The following is a 20539-nucleotide window of genomic DNA, read 5'->3' on the forward strand; positions in this document are numbered from 1 at the left end:
TGCATAGATCAGGAAAGTCGAAAACCAATGACCTGAACCTTAAAAAAAAAAAAAAAAGGGCACCTGGGTGGCACAGTTGGTAGAGTGTCTGCCTTTGGGTCAGGTCATGATCCCAGGGTCCTGGGATCGAGCCCCACATCAGGCTCCTTACTCGGCGGGGAGTCTGCTTCTCCCTCTGCCCCATCCCCCTGCTTGTGCTTGTGCTCTCTCTCTGTCAAATAAATAAAAATAAAACCTTTAAATAAAAAACAAAACCAATTACCTGAGCTTCCATATCAAAAAACTGGAAAAGGAACAGCAAATTGAACCCCGAGAAAGTGGAAGGAAGGAAGGAATTATAAAGATAAAAGCAGAAACGGGTGAAACAGAAAGCAAGCATCCATTGGATACAGTCAACAAAGTCATGTGGCTCTTTGAACACATTAGTAAAATATTAGTAATTTCTGTTTTCTCTCAAGCCATTAAGAGAAAAAATATAAACTACCAATATCAGGAATGAAAAGGGGGTGCTGTTACAGATCCTACAGACATTAAAAGGTTTTTAACATACAACTTTATTTTCAATGGAGCCCAAAGGTCAATTTCTCATTCTACTGCTTGTGTGTTCCCACGGATCCTCTGTATCCATGAGGACAGCAGAGCTCAGCAACTTTGCTAATGCTTCCCCTCACTGATGAGAATAGAACAGCACAGTATTTTTTTAAGCTGGGGCTCAGTGCAATCAATTGTGTAAAATGTAATGGTTTGAATGGAATTGAACACAGTCGAATGGAATGAATAAAATAGTATAGAGCGGAATGGAATGGAATGGAATGGAATGGAATGGAATAGAATAGAATAGAATAGAATAGAATAGAATAGAATAGAATAGAATAGAATAGAATAGAATAGAATAGAATAGAATAGAATAGAATAGAATAGGAGTAGAAGTCAGACTTTGTGCTAGGCACTGGGCCTAATTGTTGTAGTAGATATCCACTAATTGAACAAATATTATTGAACATCTGCTGGTTGTTTGGGACACAGTGGGGAACAAAACAGAGAAAAATATCTGCCCTTATGTAGCTTATATTCTAGTCAGAGAGACAGATATTAGCATATGCATTAGATATGCATACAGCTCTGAGGCCAAGGATACAAAGATGGCCCTTATGAGGAACGGGCAAAAGGACAATGTAGCTTGAGATAGATGAGGCTGTAGAGACTAAGGGCCATGCTAGGGAGTCTGAAATTTAACAAGATGACCACGACAACATCATCATCATCACGGTGAACTCTTACAGCACTGGCTATGTGCCAGATATTGTTCTAAGCCCTTAAAAATCTAACTCTTTTTTTAAATGTTCACAATAATCTTATATGTCTAAAATCATGCACATTTTACAGAAGGGGAAACCAAGGCACAGAGAGATTAATTAAACATCAGTCTGGCTCCCAGAATCTGTTCTTTTAACCACAATACTCTGCTATTGTGCCAGACCACAGGCACCTTATAACCTTGTAGCAGATGTCGTATAAATATACAAATTACTAAAGAATGCAAATCAAGAGAAAGATCAGGTGGAAAGTGTGCTGAGGGCAGGAAGTAAGAAGGGGGAAGTTGTGTCCTCCCACTGGGCGTCAAGGTGGATCTGTAAACACACATGCCTAGAAACATTTATGTCATCTGAGATGCTCCCTTCCTGTTCTGGCATAGCTGAGGAGAAAAATGGGACTGGGTTTAACTGGCCAACGGAGGGCTTGTACTCACAGGGTTGGGCCTCCTCTGTGTCTTGTCATTCCTTGCAAAAGAGAGGAATTCCAGTTTGGGGACAACGAGAGATGATTTGGTCTTGGTCTTCATCTTATCCCTTACCTTCATCTCTATCCCTCTACAAGGGGAAAGAAATAGAACAAGAAAACAGTAGAGAGGGGCATGTGAGTGGCTCAGTCGTTGAAGCATCCACCTTCGGCTCAGGTCATGATCCCAGGGTCCCGGGATCGAGCCCCGCATCGGGCTCCCTGCTTGGCGGGAAGCCTACTTCTCCCTCTTCCGCTCCCCCTGCTTATGTTCCCTCTCTCGCTGTCTCTCTCTCTCTCAAATAAATAAATAAAATCCTAAATAAAAAAAGAAAACAGTAGAGAGTGGTCATGGCGGACTCTTATGAATCCGCACATGGGTGATAAGATTTGACTCAAGTGGGCACCTGGGTGGCTCAGTCAAACATCTGCCTTAGGCTCAGGTCATGATCCCAGGGTCCTGGGATCAAGTCCCGCATTGGGCTCCCTTTTCAGCAGGGAGTCTGCTTCTCCCTCTCCCTCTGCTGCTCCCCCCTGCTTGTGCTCTCTCTCTCTCTCTCAAATAAATAAAATCTTAAAAAAAAAAAAAAAAAACACTCTACTCAAGTTTCCTCTCAGGACTTTCCCCTGGAAATGGGGTTGAGGAGGAAGCATAGTCCTTGTGGAGATGAGGGCAGGTGAAGAGAAGGAAACAGGAAACATGGGTGTGACCAGAGGCAATATGATCTCTTTCAAATTTTTTTCTTCTTTAAGTCATGGAGGAACAGCAGTCAGACTCTTTCACCATGCCTTATCCATAGGCTTGACCATATTGTGATGATGGTAAAGAGTATCAAAGACACCACCATGTTTTATTCCAGGATCCTGAGCATGGAAGTCACAACTTTCAAGGTAATCACTTTCTCAAGTACAAACTGCAAGTGAAGTAGAATTTGGTTATAATACTCTTAATCTCTCCCCCTAAAAACACCCCACAGGAAATCTGTGAGAAAAAAGGATCAATGTAGGAGATTCCAAACTCTGAAAAGTAGAACTTCCAGAGAGAGAACAGAGAAAAACGAGGGGAGGAAATTGCCATAAAAGTAATGCAAGAGAATGTTCCAGTTTTTATCCAGAAAGGGTTAACTGAGTATCAAGCACGAAGTACCACTACACAGTATAATAAGAATGAATCTTACAAATATAAGAGTGAATAAAAGAAGCAAGAAACAATATTGACATATTTATTTTATTTTATTATGTTATGTCACCATCATTAGTTTTTGATGTCGTGTTCCATAATTCATTGTTTGCATGTAACACCCAGTGCTCCATTCAATACGTACCCTCCTTAATACCCATTACCAGGCTCGCCCATCCTCCCAACCCCGTCCCCTCTAGAACCCTCAGTTTGTTTCTCAGAGTCCATAGTCTCATGGTTCATCTCGCCCTCCAATTTCTCCCCCTTCATTTTTCCCTTCCTACTATCTTTTTTTTTTTAAGATTTTATTTATTTATTTGAGAGAGAGAGAGAATGAGAGAGAGCAAGCACATGAGAGGGGGGAGGGTCAGAGGGAGAAGCAGACTCCCTGCCGAGCAGGGAGCCCCAAGCGGGACTCGATCCAGGGACTCCAGGATCATGACCTGAGCCGAAGGCAGTCGCCCAACCAACTGAGCCACCCAGGCGCCCTATCTTTTTTTTTTTTAACATATAATGTACTATTTGTTTCAGGGGTACGGGTCTGTGATTCATCAGTCTTACACAATTCACAGTGCTCACCATAGCACATACCCTCCCCAATGTCCATCACCCAGCCACCCCATCCCTCCTACCCCCCACCACTCCAGCAACCCTCAGTTTGTTTCCTGAGATTAAGAATCTCTTATGGTTTGTCTCCCTCTCTGGTTTCATCTTGTTTCATTTTTCCCTCCCTTCCCCTATGATCCTGTCTTGTTTCTCAAATTCCTCATATCAGTGAGATCATATGATACTTGTCTTTCTCTGATTGACTTATTTCACTTAGCATAAGACCCTCTAGTTCCATCCATGTCATTGCAAATGGCAAGATTTTGGGTTTTTTGATGGCTGCATAATATTCCATTGTGTATATATATATATATACCACATATGACACTTAAATATGTTCTCATGAAATTATAGAACATCAAAGTGGAAATGAATATCCTAAGATCTTTCAAAGAGGTTAAAAAGAAAAGTAGCTCAGTCAGTAGGGCATGCCACTCTTGATTTCATGGTCGTGTGTTTGAGCGCCATGTTGGGCATGGAGCCTACTTTAAAAAAAAAAAGAAAGAAAGAAAAAAGAAAAGTAATTCAACTACAAAGGGAAAAGAAATAATGCAGATACCAGATTGCCCAAGAGTCACATCAGAGACCAGAAGACAATAGAACAATTTCAAGATTCTGAGGGGAAATTCTATGTCCAGCCAAACTATTAATCAAGGTGAGTGTAGAATAAAACATTCTTAGATATATGGGGGCACCTGCCTGGCTCAGTCTGTAGAGCATGTGACTCTTGATCTCAGGGTTGTGAGTTCAAGCCCCACATTTGGCACAGAGTTTCCTTAAAAAAAATCATAGATCTAAAAAGAGAAACCTTGCCCACTTGCTTTGAAAATTACTTGAGAGCATCTACATCAAAATGAGTGATTAAACCAGGAATAGGGAAGACATCAAAGTCAGGACACATTGGCTCCCAAGAGGAAGATCCCAGAAAGATACCTAGAAAACACTCAGTCCAGTTTGGAACAGGAGAAAAAAAGGTTCCAAGAAAGAGAGAGAGCCAAAGGAAAAAAGTGAAATAAGGTCATTTTCTGGTAGAATGGATGTGGTATCAGCCACAGTGATAGAAGAGAAAGATATAGGAAAATGATAAAAGAAAGGAAAGAGGTGGAGAGGGTGGGGACATGAAGAGGACAGGAGGGCCAGTGAGATACTAGCTGTAGTTCATCTATCAAGACATAAAGATGCAAGTGGGTCTTTTAAAAATTATAAAGGAACTAAAAGAGGAACTACAAATGATGATAGAATTCTATTGGTAGGGGGGAGTAATGTGGATGAGCTAAATTCTTGTTTATCCGAGCAGGGAGAGGAGTGAAAATGTCTCAAGTTGCTAAATCAAGTTGCTAAATCAAGAAGATGGCTAAAGTTGCCCATTATCAGTCACTGACTGTGTCTGGGGGTACATAGGAGAAAACTCAACGAACAGTGGGTGAAAGATCGAGTTTTCTTTTTCTCCCATTTAACAACCTCTGTAGAAAGTTGGGGCTCAGCCAGAGTCTGGGAAGGAAGAGGACGTGAATGGGCCAGAGGTGCCAGCTCAGTGGGACCAGGAGGTTTCCGGAAGCTCCATCCGCAACCTCTGCTGACATCTCATTGTCCAGTCCATCTTACATGCCCCCCCCAGCAAGGAATGCTGGGAAATGGCTTTTTAAGCCAGGCACACAATTGACCCCATTGAAATTTGGGTTGTTTATAAGAAAAAAGGGAGAAATGTATATTATATTGTATACTAAGTAAATGTATATTAAGACAAATTGCTGTCTCTGCCACAGGTAGTATTTACATATTATTTGAAGATAATGCAAATAATTTCCAGAAGAAATACACACACACACACACACACAGGCTGAAAGCAGTTGCCTCTAGGGAATGAGACTAGGCTGGGGTGGGGCGAGGGACTGTTATTTTTATTTTTTTTATTTTTTGTTATTTTTAATTAAAAGCCCTGTTGTACTTCGTTTTAACCTTGTTGGGGTAGGTAGGGGGCTTTGTCTCATGTTCATCTTGGGGGTTTAGTTCTTCCTCCCCAAATAGGGTGACCTGACAGTTAAGCGTCTGCCTTCAGCTCAGGTCATGATCTCAGGGTCCTGGGATCGAGCCCCTCATCGGGCTCCCTGTCAGCGGGGAGCCTGCTTCTCCCTCTCCCTCTGCCCGCTGCTCCCCATGCTTATGTTCTCACTCTCGCTCTGTTAAATAATAAATAAATCTTAAAAAAAAAAAATAGGCTGACCGGAAAGCATTGTGTTTTGGAGACCAGAAATTGAACCTCCATGAGGTGGGAAAGGAATTTGAACCCAAAGTTGCTCACCCAGTTCCTGGCTCCGTGGACATATGCCTGATCACAGAGACACTTTTGGAGGAAGTGGTCCAGCACCTCAAAGTGAGTGGGATGTTGGTTCTTTTCGAGAAAGCTGCGGCTGGTACAGTGGAAACAGGAGCATGACCCAGTCAGGTCTTCCTCAAATTTCAGACATAACCACCTTTGTCACTTCCAGATAATGCTTGTACACAACTGTTTGCTCATTATTTTTGCTGACATCATTGTTTCATGTAAACAAATGTATTTTAAAGGGGACCATTACAGGGGCGCCTGGATGGCTCAGTCATTAAGCATCTGCCTTCAGCTCAGGTCATGATCCTGGGGTCCTGGGATCAAGACCCACGTCCGGCTCCCTGCTCAGCGGAAGCCTGCTTCTTCCTCTCCCACTCCCCCTGTTTGTGTTCCCTCTCTCGCTGTCTCTTTCTGTCAAAAAATAAATTAAAAAATCTTTAAAAAAAAAAGGGGGAAACATTACGTCCTTTTTTTAAAAGATTTTATTTATTCATTTGAGAGAGAGCACGAGCAGGGGGAGGGACAGAGGGAGAGGGAAAAGCAGGCTCCCCACTGAGCAGGGAGTCCAATGCAGGGACTCAATCCCAGGACCCTGGGATCATGACCTGAGCTGAAGGCAGACGCTTAACCATCTGAGCCACCCAGGCGCCCCCACATTACATCATTCTTGTAAAAAAAAAAAAAAATACAAACAAATTCTTTTTACAGAAACGCATTTCTGTAAAAAACCAAAGTTTCACCAGTTACGTGAAAAGCCCATCATATCTTGACACAAAGGGAAGATAACTTGTAAAAAACAAACGGCTGTAAAAATACCAGTCATGGGGGCGCCTGAGTGGCTCAGTCAGTTAAGCGTCTGCCTTCGGCTCAGGTCATGATCCCAGGGTCCTGGGATAGAGCCTGGCGTGGGGGCTCCCTGCTCAGGGGGGAGTCTGCTTCTCCCTCTCCCTCTGCCCCTCCCCCTGCTTGTGTTCTCTCTCTTTCTCTCTCTCTCACTGGCTCTCTCTCAAATAAATAAATAAAATCTTATCCACTTCCTTTCTCTGAACCCTCTGGGCCTGGCATTACAAGGGGAGATTTGGCAAATGGTTGAGGAGGTGCTAAGGACTTGTTAGCATCCACCAGAGCCTTGCTTCTTGGTATAATGAGAAGAATTGAAATAGGGGGCGCCTGGCTGGCTCGGTCAGAAGAGTATGCAACTCTTGATCACGGGACTGTGAGTTCGAGCCCCACATTGGGTGTAGAAATTATTTAGTGAGGAAAAAAAAGGACTGAAATAGGATTGAAGAGGGAATATTTAAAGGGTGTCCCTCTAACACTAAAAATGATTTCATGTAAGGGAAGCATTGCTTCTCCTTTTGGGGAACACAGATTAAGGTTTTGCATGTAATCTTTCTTTGGAAAGTATCAGTGGAAAAGGCCGGTTGGGAAGTAAAGTGGGGAAAGCATAGGGGGTTAAGAGCATGGACTTTGGTCCAGGCTACCTGGGTTTCAATTCTGACTCTGCCACTTACTAGCTAGTATTAGGTACCATTATCATCCCCACTTTACAGATGAGGAAACTGAGGCACAGAGCAGTTAGGTACTACGCCCAAGGCCATACAGCTGGTCCATGGCTGGAGCAGAGTGAGGGAGGGGAGACTGGCAGGAGATGAAGTGAGAAAGATATCAGGGGCCTTCTGGGGATTAAATTTTGGTCTCACACATGAACTATGATGAATGACTTTTGTCTTTCCCTCCCATTTCAGGCTTGTGAGGTTCCCATTGAGGAGGGTGCGGTCCCCAGAACAGGGGCGAAAGGACTCATTATGTCCATCTACTTCCGAGATCCTGATGGAAACCTGATTGAGGTGTCCAACTATATCTCCTCATGATTGAGGCTGGCCCTCCTCCATTCTGTTCCCTGTTATGTCTCCCTCTCCCTTCCTTCCTGCAAGCTCTTACCCAAGCCCAGAAATCTCCAAGGACTGAGGACTTGGGCACTTCATTCTTCCTAGGGGTGTGGCAGGGGGGCAGACTGATTTGGGTTTGGGACCAAAACTACCTATCTGAATATCCCCCATCCAAGGTCCCCCTAATAAATGAATAAGCTCTCAATGAATACAAGCTCTTCATTATTATTGTCTCAGTGTTATGTATGGATGTTTGTCCAGGGTGTGAGGTCTCTGAGCTGTATGGGGGTCAGTGACCAGGGTATGACATCTCTGAGGACCAAATCCAGGGTCATCCCCTTGGGATTCAGGGCCCTGATAGCTTTCTCCTTGTTAGTTAGCCCATCCTTTTGGAATTCACCTCACCCCTTCCAAGTGCTGTCTGCTGTGTCCTCCACCCCAGAGGCCTCACTGAACCTCAAGATCTGTGAGTTCCATGGAACCTCCAAGGACCACCCCAGATGATACGACCTCTTCCTGGAGTGCCTTATCTGACCACACCCCCAGGGTATGTGGTACTTTCTACCTTTGGATCTGTTAGGTCCAGACTCATCTCGATTGAGGCTCAGCTCCTGACAGAGTAGACAGGACAAGGACAAACCTCATTTGTGTCTGTCCTCCCCCCTGACCAATACCATCCTTTCAATCAACTAATAAACATATATTGAGCACCCACCATGTGCTTGGCCCTGTTCCAGACATTGGGGAGACAGTGTTGAACAGAAGAGATAAGCATATCTAAGTTTGGAGATACAGAGAATGAATAAAAATAAGTAAGGAAAATACGAACTATGTTAGAGGATGCGAAAGGCTTTTGGAGAGAAAGAAAACATGGAAAAGAGGGAACGCAGCTAAAAATCGCCGGGGCAGGTTTTTTTTTTTTTTTTTTTTTAAGATTTTATTTATTTGACAGAGAGACAGCAAGAGAGGGAACACAAGGAGGGGGAGTGGGAGAGAGAAGCAGGCTTCCCGCCGAGCAGAGAGCCTGATGTGGGGCTCGATCCCATGACCCTGGGATCATGACCTGAGCCAAAGGCAGACGCTTAATGACTGAGCCACCCAGGCGCCCTGCTGGAGTGGTTTCTGATGTGTAAGGGGATGGTCAGGGGGCCATCTTCACCGAGGGAGCTATTTGAGCATGGATCTGAGGAGATGAGGGAGGGATTGGCCCTGATAGCTGGAGGAAGAGCAGAACAGGCAGAGAGAACAACCAGTGCAAAGGCCCTGAAGCGTGGCCATGCCTGGTGCCTGAGGAACAGTGAGGAAGCCAGTACAGAGGCAGCAGTGAGTTGGCGGGGGGGGGGGGGGGGGAGAGGGGACAGCAGGAGGTGAGGTCATACAGCGGGTGGGGGAGAGATTGTGTAGGGTCTCGTGGGCCTTGGAGAGAACTCTGGCTTTTACTCTGAGTGACTGGAGAGCAGGAGGTCGTGAGCGGAGGAGGGCCCGTGATCTGACTTAGGATTTAACAGGCTCCCTCTGGCTGTTATGAGGACAGTAGGCTGTAGGGGCAGAAGCAGGGGGACCGTGAGGGGGAGGCTACTGCAGAGGTCCAGGCCAGCGATGCTGGCAGGGGAGGTGATAAAAAGTGGGTAGATTATGGAGATATTCTGAAGACAGAGACTGGACGAGTTCGCCAAGAGAGAAAATGTCAGTGGGAGAAAAGGTCCAAGGACATTTAGAATTCTGAAACAAGGATGAACCAGGAAACGAGGCAGGCAGAGAGGAAGGGTAAGAGTACGGCTTCCTGAAGGAATGAGTGATGGATGAAGGAGCATGTCTGACGGTCTCTTGAGGTGAGCAAGCCCCTAGTCCTATGGGCTCTGGTCTCGAAACAGTCCCCAGCTGGTAGTTTAGCCAGACCCTATGAGTGAATCCCCAAAGAGCCCCAAAAAGGCTGGGAAGAGAGGATGTGTCAGGATGTGAGTTTCAGCATGTGAAAGGCTCTGCCAAAAGCTGTAGCAGGTCTCCTATTTTAATTTTTTTTTATTATTTGCTTAGTTTTATAATTAAATGTTTATTAAAATAATATAACCTGGGGGCACCTGGGTGGCTCAGTCAGTTAAGCGTCTGCCTTCAGCTTAGGTCATGATCCCAGGGTCCTGGGATCGAGTCCCACATTGGGCTCCTTGCTCAGTGCAGAGCCTGCTTCTCCCTCTGCCTGCCACTCCCCCTGCTTGTGTTCTCTCTCTCTTAAATAAATAAAATCTTTTTTAAAAAAATAAAATAATATAAACTGAGAGTAATACAGATTGTTTTCAGCATGATACTGATATCACCCATTTCTCCTAGTAATAGATAATAGCCAGATGAAACACAATAGTAGAAGGATCTAGAATAATAAATTTTATTACTAGGAGTCTCCCTCGAAGTCAGCAAACCCAACCCACTCACAGCTGAGGAAATGAATGACCAGAGAGGCTGGCATTCTCTACTCTAGAAATGGTTAGGGCACTGACCATGTGCCAGGCACTTGCTTGGTGCTGGGCATATAAAAGTAAACAGAACGTGTTTCGTGTACTCAAAGAGCTCGTAGCCAGGCTCTTGGGCGACAGTTCCCAGAAAGCAGGAAATTAGCACACAGCCTAATCAGTATTGTGAGAACAGTATGCTGAAGCTCCAAGGTGCACCCAATTCGGGATTGGGAGTAGCTCTCCGAAGGTCAATTGTGAGAGCTGACCTGGGCAGGATGAGCAGATGTCACATAGACAAAGAGCTTGTGAAACAGTGCCCCAGGAAGGCCCCGGTGAGGGAAAGCATAGTGCATTTGGTTATTCAAAGGAGTTCAAGTACAAAGGAATTCCAGTCCCGGATTCTGGAGACCAGAGTCTCCTGGCTCCCAGGTCAATGCTATTTTTAGACTACCATCTGTCTTTCTAGGTATCCTGACAAGTATGTGATGATTCACAAGTATCAGTACTCTTGCATAGAAAAAAGGAAGCATACATGGCTCACGCTTACCCAGGTAGAGACAGTAAGATTTTTTTGGATGGCTGAGTAGTATTCCATTGTGTGTGTGTGTGTGTGTGTGTATATCACATCTTCTTTATCCATTCATCCAGACATTAAGATTTTCAAACCCTCTTGTTTGAAACGTCTCCTTGAGGAATGATTGCTTTGTCTTATAGCCTTTCATTTCCTCCCCAAATTTACGTGAATTAGGTCATGCCCTAAATCCAGAAGGGACTTTAAGGAATCACTTTGTTGGTAGCCAAGGGAACGAGGCAGGGCAGGCAATAAAGGAGTCATTATCTGTAGAGAACTCAAAAATTAATACTGAAGCTGACTAAAACTGTTCTGTACTTTATCATCACCATGTGGCAGCAACCCAGCAATTGTCCTCCCTGCCAAGGCAAAGGGCTCCTGCTGACCCTCACTCCATCTATGCCCCTGCACTTAGCTATCCCTGCACATGCAGAAGGCCCGGCACCCCCACGAGCTATATATAAACGTCTGAAATCTCCACCTCGGCCATCTCTTCTGTTCATATTACCACATGTTCTCCAGTCCATTCCATTCCCTTTGGCAAACATAGCTTGAGTTGTCAAAATCACGTATACAAAAACAAAAACCAAACCAAACAAAAAAACCCACATCAATGTTTCTCTTCCTACAATTATGATATTGCACTCCGGTCAAGTTTCTCGTTTCTCAAGTCTCAAGTCCCTTTCGAGCTGGGGATGACATCCCATGCTGCCACCTGTGCATTCGCAGGCTTACCAGGTTCAGTTCTGGCTCATCCTCTCTGGCCGGGCCATCTGGCAGGCGCTCGGTGGGGTAAACACTGAGGGGTCTTTTTTTTTTTTTTTTTAAAGATTATTTATTTATTTATTTGAGAGAGAGAGAATGAGAGAGAGCACATGAGAGTGGGGAGGGTCAGAGGGAGAAGCAGACTCCCTGCCGAGCAGGGAGCCCGATGCGGGACTCGATCCTGGGACTCCAGGATCACGACCTGAGCCGAAGGCAGTCGCTCAACCAACTGAGCCACCCAGGCGCCCCAACACTGAGGGGTCTTTAATGCCCAGCAGTACATTGAAAAACTGCGTGGACAATATTATGCTGTAACTTTGGGTGAAGGTTTCCTGGACAAGATAACCAACCCTCTTTGACTGTATGAATGCCAATCCAGGTTTCATAGGATCTAGCTGGCTTTCTGTCAGGCCCCTCCTAGACCGTGATCTGCTCCTGGGGCCCCCTATGGAGTACTTGTCCTCAGAGGTGGCATTCTGAGGAATGTCTAGAGGGTCAAAGGGGTCTGTCAGGGTGATGTTGGAGCACTGCTTGGTGGCTTGTTCAATCTGAAACATCAATCCATCCTTATAGAACAAAATATATTCAAATAACCTCTTGCAGGGGAATCAGCACCTTTTGCTCATTCAGCACCCATACATGCTGGTTGAGCCCATCATAGGAGGGAAGGGCATGGTTGCTGCTCTGTGGGTACAGAACCCAGTGGGCCTCCCACTGCTGTGGTGCCTGACAAGGGTGCAGGGTCCCCGGCACCCCTGGTCCCTGCCCCCAGTGCTGCTGGCCCCAGGCCACAGAGGTCACCCATGCTCAGAGGCCACCCAGCAGCCAGGCACCCAGGGCCCCCTGGGGCACGCTTCCTGCCTATTTTTAAAAGACAGCTTGCCTTGTACCCAGAGTCATATGCTTGGAGATAGATGATTTATGAAAGGAAGAAGGAAGTAGAAAGGAGGGAGAGAAGGAGGGAGGGAGGGGGGAAGGAAGGAAGGAAGGAAAGAAGGGAGGGAGGAGGGGAGAGAGGGGGGAGGAAGGGAGGAAGAGTGGACAGCAGATGGGTGAATGAATGGGTACGTAGATGGGTGGGTGGATGGATGGGTGGGTGGTTGGGTGGTTGGGTGGATGTGTGGATGGGTGGGTGGATGGGTGGATGGATGGATGGACTGATATCCTCTGGCCCTGGAGAAACTCTTTCACTTGTGTGTGCATAGAGAGGAATATGAGTTTGTAAACTGCAGGTTTGCTGTAATACAGAAAAGACTGGAAACAATCCAAATGTCCAACAGCAGATGAATGGTTAAACAAACTATGGTATAGCCATTCCATGGAATACTACTCAGCCATAAAAGGGAATAAACTTACAAAGCCAGCACTAACCTGATACCAAAACCAGACAGAAACATATCAAGAAAACTACAGACCAATATCTCTTACGAATATAGATGCAAAAAATCTTCAACAAAATACTAGTAAATAGAATTCAGCAATATACAAGAAGGATTATACACCACGACCAAGTGGGATTTATCCCAGGAATGCAAGATTTGTTCAACATAAGAAAATCAATGTAATATACCATATTAATAAAGGACAAAAATCACATGATCTTCTCAACAGATGCAGAAAAAGCATTTGACAAAACTCAATACCCTTTCATGATAAAAACACTCAACAAACTAGAAGCAGATAAGAACTTCCTCAACCTGATAAAGTGAATCTACAAAAAACCTACAGCTAATATCATACTTAATGATGAAAGACTAAAAACTTTCTCCTGAAGATTAGGAACAAGACAAGGATGTCCCCTCTCACCACTTCTATTCAACAATGTACTAGAGGTTCTAGCCAGGGCAATTAAGTAAGAAAAAGAAAAAGCATCCAGATTGGAAAAAAGAAGTAAAACTGTCAGTATTTGCAGATAACATGATCTTATACAGAGAAAATCTTAAGGAACCCACAACAAAACCACTTCATATATATGTGTGTGTATGAGCTCAACAAGGTTGCAGGATACTAGATCATACAAGACTTAATCATATTTCTATACACTAGCAACGAGTAATCCAAAAATGAACTTAAGAAAACAATTCCATTCACGATAGCATAAAAAAAAAGAATAAACTACTTAGTAATGCATTTAACAAAAGAGGGGTAAGACTTGTACACTTAAAACTATAAAATGCTATTTAAAGAAATTAAATAGGGGTGTCTGGGCTCCTACTGCTTGTGCTCTCTCTCTCTCTCTCTCTGATAAATAAATAAATAAAATATTTTTTAAAAATCCACTTAAAAAAAAAAAATGGTGCTGGGACAACTGGATAGCCACATGCAAAAGAATGAAACTGGACCCCTCCTTCACACCATATACAAAAATTAACTAAAAAAAAAAATCAAAGACAGGAATGTAAGCTAAAACTATTAAACGTCTAGAAAAAAAAAGCATAAATCTTTGTATCTTTGGATTAGGCAATGGCTTCTTAGCCAACATGTAATGCATAAGCAACCAAAGCAAAAACAAATTGCACTTCATCAAAACTAAAACCTTTTGTGCTTCAAGGGACACAAGAAAGTGAAAGGACAACCCCAAAATAGGAGCAACTATTTTCAAATCACATTATCTGATAAAGGACTAGTATCCATAATATATAAAGAACTCGTACTGGGATGCCTGGGTGGCTCAGTCGGTTGGGCACCTGCCTTCAGCTCAGGTCATGATGGCAGGGTCCTGGGATCGAGTCCCGCGTTGGGCTCCCTGCTCGGCAGGGAGCCTGCTTCCCCCTCTGCCTGCCTCTTCCCCTGCTTGTGCTCTCTCTCTCTCTGACAAATATAATCTTTAAAAACAAAAAAAGAACTCGTATTACTCAACAGTATAGACAACCCAATTAAAAACAGGCAAAGGATTTGAATAGACATTTCTCTAAGGAAGAGATACAGATGGCCAACAAGCACATGAAAAGATGCTCAATGTCAATAATCATTAGGGAAATCAAATCAAAAGCACAACGAGACATTACATCACACCCACTGGGATGACCAGAATCAAAAAGAGGAACAATATCAAGTGTTGGAGAAAATGTGGATAACTCGAAATCCTCATGCAACTGCTGTGGAGAATACTTCTGCTATTCCTCAAAAAGTTAAACAGAGACTTGCCAAATGGCCCCACAATTCCGTTCCTAGGTGTATACCCAAGAGGACTGAAAACATGTCCACATAAAAAGCTTAATATGAATGTTCATAGCAGCATTATTCGTGACCCCCAAAACATCAGTTCATTGGATGAATGGACAAGCGTAATGTAGAATGTTCATACAGTGAAATATTATTCAGTGATTGAAAGGAATGAAGTAGTTTGATCCATGCTACAATGTGAGCGAACCTTGGAAATTTTGTGCAAAGTGAAAGAAGCCAGTCACAAAAGGCCACATATTCTGATTCTGTTCATATGAAAAGTCCAGAATAGGCAAATCCATGAGACAGACAGTAGATTGGTGGTTTCCAGGGACTGTGGGGAGACGGATAATAGTATAGGGAATGTCTGCTAAGCTTCTTTTTGGAGTGATGAAAATGTCCTGGAATTAGACAGTGGTGATAGCTGTAAAACCTTATGAACATACTAACCACTGAAACGTACACTTCAAAGGGTGAATTCTGTGGTATGTGAATGACATCTCAATAAAAAAGAACTATTAATACACATGACAACGTGGGTGAGTGTCACAGACATTATGCAGAACAAAAGAAACATAAACTATATGATTCCATGTATATGAAGTTCAAAAGCAAGCTGAAAACTGCTGGTATCGTAAGCTGTTTATGGATACATATGTACGTAGTAATGGAATGAAAACACGAGGGAGACAAACACCAAACTCGAGGTAGTGGAAGGAGAGAGGAAAATGGACTTTGTACAAGAACTTCAGCTGGATCTGAATATATTTCTTTTAAAAGTATCTGAAGCAAATAGGGCAAAATATTAACATTTGACCAAGGTGAATGCTTGTTACAGTATCTTTTATACTTATTTTTTAAGATTTTATTTATTTATCAGAGAGAGAGAGACAGAGGCAGGCAGAGGGAGAAGCGTGGGACTCGATCCCAGGACCCTGGGATCATGACCTGAGCTGAAGGCAGACGCTTAACCGACTGAGCCACCCAGGCATCCCTATACTTTTCTCTTAAAAAAAAAAATAAAACAGCTCGGTTCTGAGAAAAACGTGGGACTCCTCAGCCAGGCTTTGGTTGATGTTTCCTCCCTGCGCGATTGAGACCAAGGGGAGTTAGGATCTGCCTCCGGACTCGTCTGGAAGAAGCACAGTTCACATGCCATGGGCTTAGACAAAGCTCTAGAACCTCAGAAGATGCCAGGAAGAAGGGAACCAGTCAGGGAAGCCTTCCAGGAAGAGAGGATGTTGGGGCTGAGCCTCAAATGGAGGCCTGACAGAGGGGATGCTTGGCCCGGACACCCCACCCCCACCCCCACCCTCTGGGTCTCTCCCAAAGCCTGGCCTGGCCCTGCTGATTCCCTTATCTGCCCACTCCCAGCTGCCTCCCTGCTGGCTGAACTGTCGCCGCAGACTTCTGGGCCTGTGCCCCCTCCACAGGGATGGGGGAGGGAATGGGGTGAGCCTGGCCTCAGAGCCTCAGAGCTTCTGGCTCTTGATGGAGCCTGGGTTCTGAGGCCCCCACTCCCCACCCTTTACTTCCCCTCCTAAGGCCTTTCTCTGCTCCAGTTATGAAGAAATAGGCTGAGTCCGGTGGCCAAACTCTTGTCTGAGACACGCCTCCAGCCTGACCTTCCTGAGGAGGACAGCTTTCCCTACCTTGCTCCCAATATTGCAACTGTTGTTTCTAATAAAAAATAACAACGAAGAAAGTTACCACTACAGAGCTCAACCTCTACAGCGGGCCGGGCAGGACCGTGTCAAGTGGCCTTCTCAACAACATTCGCTGTGAGTTCTATGATTGTACCCATCATCCAGGCAAAGAAACTGAGGCTCAGAGGGTGGCCTGCCCGGGAACCACGCAGCAAATCAGTGTCAGAGCTGAGCACAGGCCCTTGGACAGACATCTTCATTTCTCTGAGCCCGCTCCCAGTCTGGAAGATACGGGCAATAATACGCACTTACACCACAAAGACCTGGTGAGAATGGGATAAAATTAGGCAGGGAGAGCACTTAGCACAGGGCCTGGGATGGCTCGGTTAACAGTTGTTATGATGGTATTAGTGCTAAAAAAAAAAAAGTATTCGTATCAGATTTAGCATTTGTATTAGTACGGTTGTAGATAGAAAAGTAATGATTAGATTTAGAATTAATATCAGTATTACTAGCACTATTAAGATTAGTATCGGGACGCCTGGGTGGCTCAGTCGTTAAGAGTCTGCCTTCGGCTCAGGTCATGATCCCAGGGTCCTGGGGTCGAGCCCCGCATCGGGCTCCCTGCTCAGCGGGGAGCCTGCTTCTCCCTCTCCTACTCCCCCTGCTTGTGTTCCCTCTCTCGCTGTGTTTGTCTCTGTCAAATAAATAAATAAAATCTTAAAAAAAAAGATTAGTATCAATATTCGAATTAGGATTAGGAATTAAAATTGGTATGAGTGTCACATTGATTAGCATTATTACTAGAATTAGTAGTGCTAGTAAAAAAAGGGTCAAGTACTATCCCCTGTTTATGGTAAGCACTCAGTAAATCAATACGAGTACTTAACGTTTACTGAGATCTCAGATTCAAGCGAGTTAAAATCACTTGACGGATTAAATCTCATTTAGCTGTCCCAATCACCCTATGGAGTAGCCACTATTATTACCCCATCTCTATAGATGAGGAACTGAGGTCCAAGGGGGCTGGTAACTTGCTCAAGGCCACACGGCCCCTCCGTGGTTAGGGCAGGCTATGAACGAGGTGGGGCTGGCTCCAGAGCGGAAGCCCTGAAAACATCGGCCCTTAAGTCATAGGGGTCTTCACCGCCCCCTTGTTACTTAGGAGGGCTCAGCACGGGACGTGGCACACAGCAGGAGCTCAATAAATGCAGAGTCATAGCCATGCTCTCTTTCCTCCTCAAACCTCCCATTTTGCTTCTGAGGACAACGAGGCCCATGGAGGCAAGAGGAGGATAGCAAGCTCCTTCTGGGGCGGCCGGTGGGGGAGCAGGCCCCACTGACCCAGGGCTCCGTCAGTGCCCTGTGCCCTTGGCAGGTCTCAGTCTCCCCATCTGTAGAATGGGTGGTCAGGAGGGTGCTCCGTCCTGTGGAGTCCTGGAGCCACCACTGGGTGCTCTTACCCCTGCTCTGTGGGGACCCGAGTTGGATGCCTCGTGTGGGCGCGCGCATCCATTGATTTTACACGAAGCCAAGTGCTCAGGACAGGCTTGGCCTGGGGTCCATGTCAGCATGAACCACCGGTTGCCGTCACTGTTGTTCCTCTCTGGGGGAGGTGGGGCAGGGCAGAAAGGTGGGGACTGAGGTGCAGGAGTCCTGGAGGTCCCTCTCAGCAGTTGAGGGCAGAACCACAGATCACATGGGTCCACATCGACCCACATGGCCCCGTCCCACCCAATCCAGTACCACCGGCCCAGGGCCTACCCCAGACTGACGCCTGGGGTCTCGTGGACTTCCTCCCAGACTGTGCCCGTGAATCTCTGTCTCGGTCTCCCTCCCCAGGTTCTCCACCTGTGTCCTTAGCCTCTGTCACTTTCAGGCTCTACCTTTCGCCTTCTGTCCTGTCTCTCATTCTCTTCACCTCTCTCTGTAGATCTTTAATTGTCGCTGGCTCTCTTGGCGTCTCTCCCGCCTCTCCGTACCCTCTCTCTGCCTCCTTCTAGCTGTGTCCCTTTTTCTCCCCGAGTCTCCCCCTTCTCTGCTTCTCTGCTTCTGTCTCTTGCTATGTGCCTCTCTCCCTTCTCTACCCCTTCAGTTCTTCTTCCCGTCCCCAACCCTACCCCACTCCTCAAGGACCCACAGAGAAACCAACCCTGGGTCCCACCTGTTTCCCGCCTCCAAAGCAGCATGGCGGGCAACAAGTTGAAGCCGCTGTCCCTGGGTGCTCCCCCCAGCCCCGCCCCCCGCCCCAAGACAGCCTGTTACCGCGGAGCCAACAGCCACAGTCTCCTCCATCTGATAAGACTTATCTGCTGCCCCAGGGCAGGCCGGAGCTGGCGTAAGCCCCAGCGGGGCACTGAGTGAGTGTGCCCCTGCCTCCCGCCAGCCCCGGCCTGGCCCGGCCTCCCGGCTTGGCCTGGGTCATCAAGATGTCCCATGGGCTCTGGTTCAAATCCCACCGAACCTCTGTGAGCCTCATTCTTCTTGTCTGCAAAATGGGTACAGTAACATCCCTCCTCTCCCTGTTGGCCAGGAAGATTCACGTACGTAAGTGCCCAAGCCCGAACCTGACGCAGCACACAGGAGGGACTTTGGAAACACTCACTGAAAAGCCTAGTGGAGTCATAAAACCGTATCTGCTATTTTTATGTTATCTTGGCTTCAGCCCATTTTGTTTGGCTGGACACTGAAGTCCACGGGAGCCCACGTTGAACAGGGTCCAAGAATCCGTGGGGTGGGCAGATGGGGCAGAGGAAGGCCCCCACTGCCCAAGAGGTGCCCCACCAGCAGGGAGCCCGCCCCCTCCCCTGGTCCGCCCCACCCACTGGGGCACCAGCCACTCCCTGGGGAGGAGGGAGGAGGGAGAGGGGAGGGAGGGAGGGAGGGAAGGAAGAAGGGAGCCTCAAAGGCCAAGGCCAGCCAGGACACCCCCTGGGATCACACTGAACTCGCCACATCCCCAAAGCGGCCGAACCCTCTGCACCAACCAGCCCAGGTCAGTCTCAGCCCCCCAAGAGCCCCCAGCAAGGCAAACCCCAGGCCTGCTGTCCCTTACCTCAAGGCTACTCCTCCAGCCTGCTCCAGGCTCCCCAACCCACCGCTGGTCCCCAAAGTGTCTACTGCCCCTGAAGCCCTTCATAACTCCTCCAAACCATCTGTCTTTCCAACCCCCATCTCTGCCCTAAAACCACCCCCCAAAACCGACCTCTTTCTGCTCTGACTTCCATCCTCTCCTTCCAAGATATCTGTTCCCCTGATGGCTTAACTCCGTTCCCCATACCCCATTCCTGCCCCCTACAACATGCCTTTCTCCCCCAAATCCTAGCTCTGCCCCGAATCTGGCTTTCACTCACCTGGAATTGTTTCTCTCTGAGTTCTCCCAAAAACTCGCTTTTGCTCCCCCATGTCTATTTCTGCTCCCCAAGCCCTTGCCTGCTCCCCATCCTGATTTCTGCTCCAAATTCTCCAGTCCCCTAAACCCTGGCTTCATCCTCTTATCTTCGTCTGGGCCTCTCAAAGCCCCAATTTGTTCTCTGTGACTTCCCTCTGAGCCCCCCAAACCACTACTCTCCCCCAGCCCCTTGCACACACACCAAAATGCCTGTCACTCTAAACACCAAGTCTACTACCCCAAGTCTGTTCTACCACATGAATCCTCCTCACGCCTGCCTTCCCCAAACCCCATCTCAGCCCCAAATGTGTCTCTGGCCCCCCGGATCCCCTCTGGCCTCAAATCCTTCTCCACCCCAACTCCATCTCGGTTCTCAAACTCCTCTTCTGCTCCCATAATCCATCTTTATCAGACACATTCCTGCCTGTCCAAACCCATCTCTGACCCCTAAACCCCATCTCTGCTCCAGCAAAACCCACGGAACCCTCAAACTTGTCCACGACCCTCAGAATCCATCTCTGACCCCCGAACTACATCCCCAGCTTCTCAACGTTCTCTCTGGCTCCCAAACTTCACCTCAGATCCCCAATCTTGTGTTCTGCTTTTCCAACCTATTTCTGATCCCAAAACGTGACCTTTCAAATTTGTCTCTGCTCCTCAAACCCCATATCTGCTCTCCCCAAACTCTACAGCTATACCCCCAACCCCTCCCTGACTCCTCCACCCCATCTGACCCTCAAATTCCCCCTCAAAGCCTCCCAAGACTCA

The 20539-nt window shown here is 46.5% G+C and overlaps 1 protein-coding gene and 1 pseudogene across 1 annotated transcript; one reads left to right on the forward strand and one right to left on the reverse strand.

The window, feature by feature from the left end:
• The first annotated feature begins 1142 nt into the window (after positions 1-1142).
• On the forward strand, positions 1143-7765 carry GLOD5 (glyoxalase domain containing 5). Its single transcript, XM_064574813.1, has 4 exons — positions 1143-1175; positions 2533-2670; positions 5784-5939; positions 7640-7765. Exons 1-4 carry the CDS (start codon positions 1143-1145, stop codon positions 7763-7765), a joined length of 453 nt encoding a protein of 150 aa, XP_064430883.1.
• On the reverse strand, positions 3608-19785 carry LOC123843783 (mammalian ependymin-related protein 1-like; annotated as a pseudogene).
• Between the last annotated feature and the right edge of the window lie 754 nt (positions 19786-20539).

The sequence above is a fragment of the Mirounga angustirostris genome, unplaced genomic scaffold, assembly GCF_029215605.1.
Source record: "Mirounga angustirostris isolate CCGP_5_RB_7025 unplaced genomic scaffold, mMirAng1.0.hap1 SCAF_11, whole genome shotgun sequence".
Lineage (NCBI taxonomy): Eukaryota > Metazoa > Chordata > Mammalia > Carnivora > Phocidae > Mirounga > Mirounga angustirostris.

Coding starts and splice junctions, on each gene's coding strand:
- GLOD5 (XM_064574813.1), top strand. CDS start 1,143: ATGGCCCTTATGAGGAACGGGCAAAAGGACAAT. Junction 2,671..5,783: donor TGGAAGTCACAACTTTCAAG/GTAATCACTTTC, acceptor AAAAAAAAATAG/GCTGACCGGAAAGCATTGTG. Junction 5,940..7,639: donor AAGTGGTCCAGCACCTCAAA/GTGAGTGGGATG, acceptor CTCCCATTTCAG/GCTTGTGAGGTTCCCATTGA.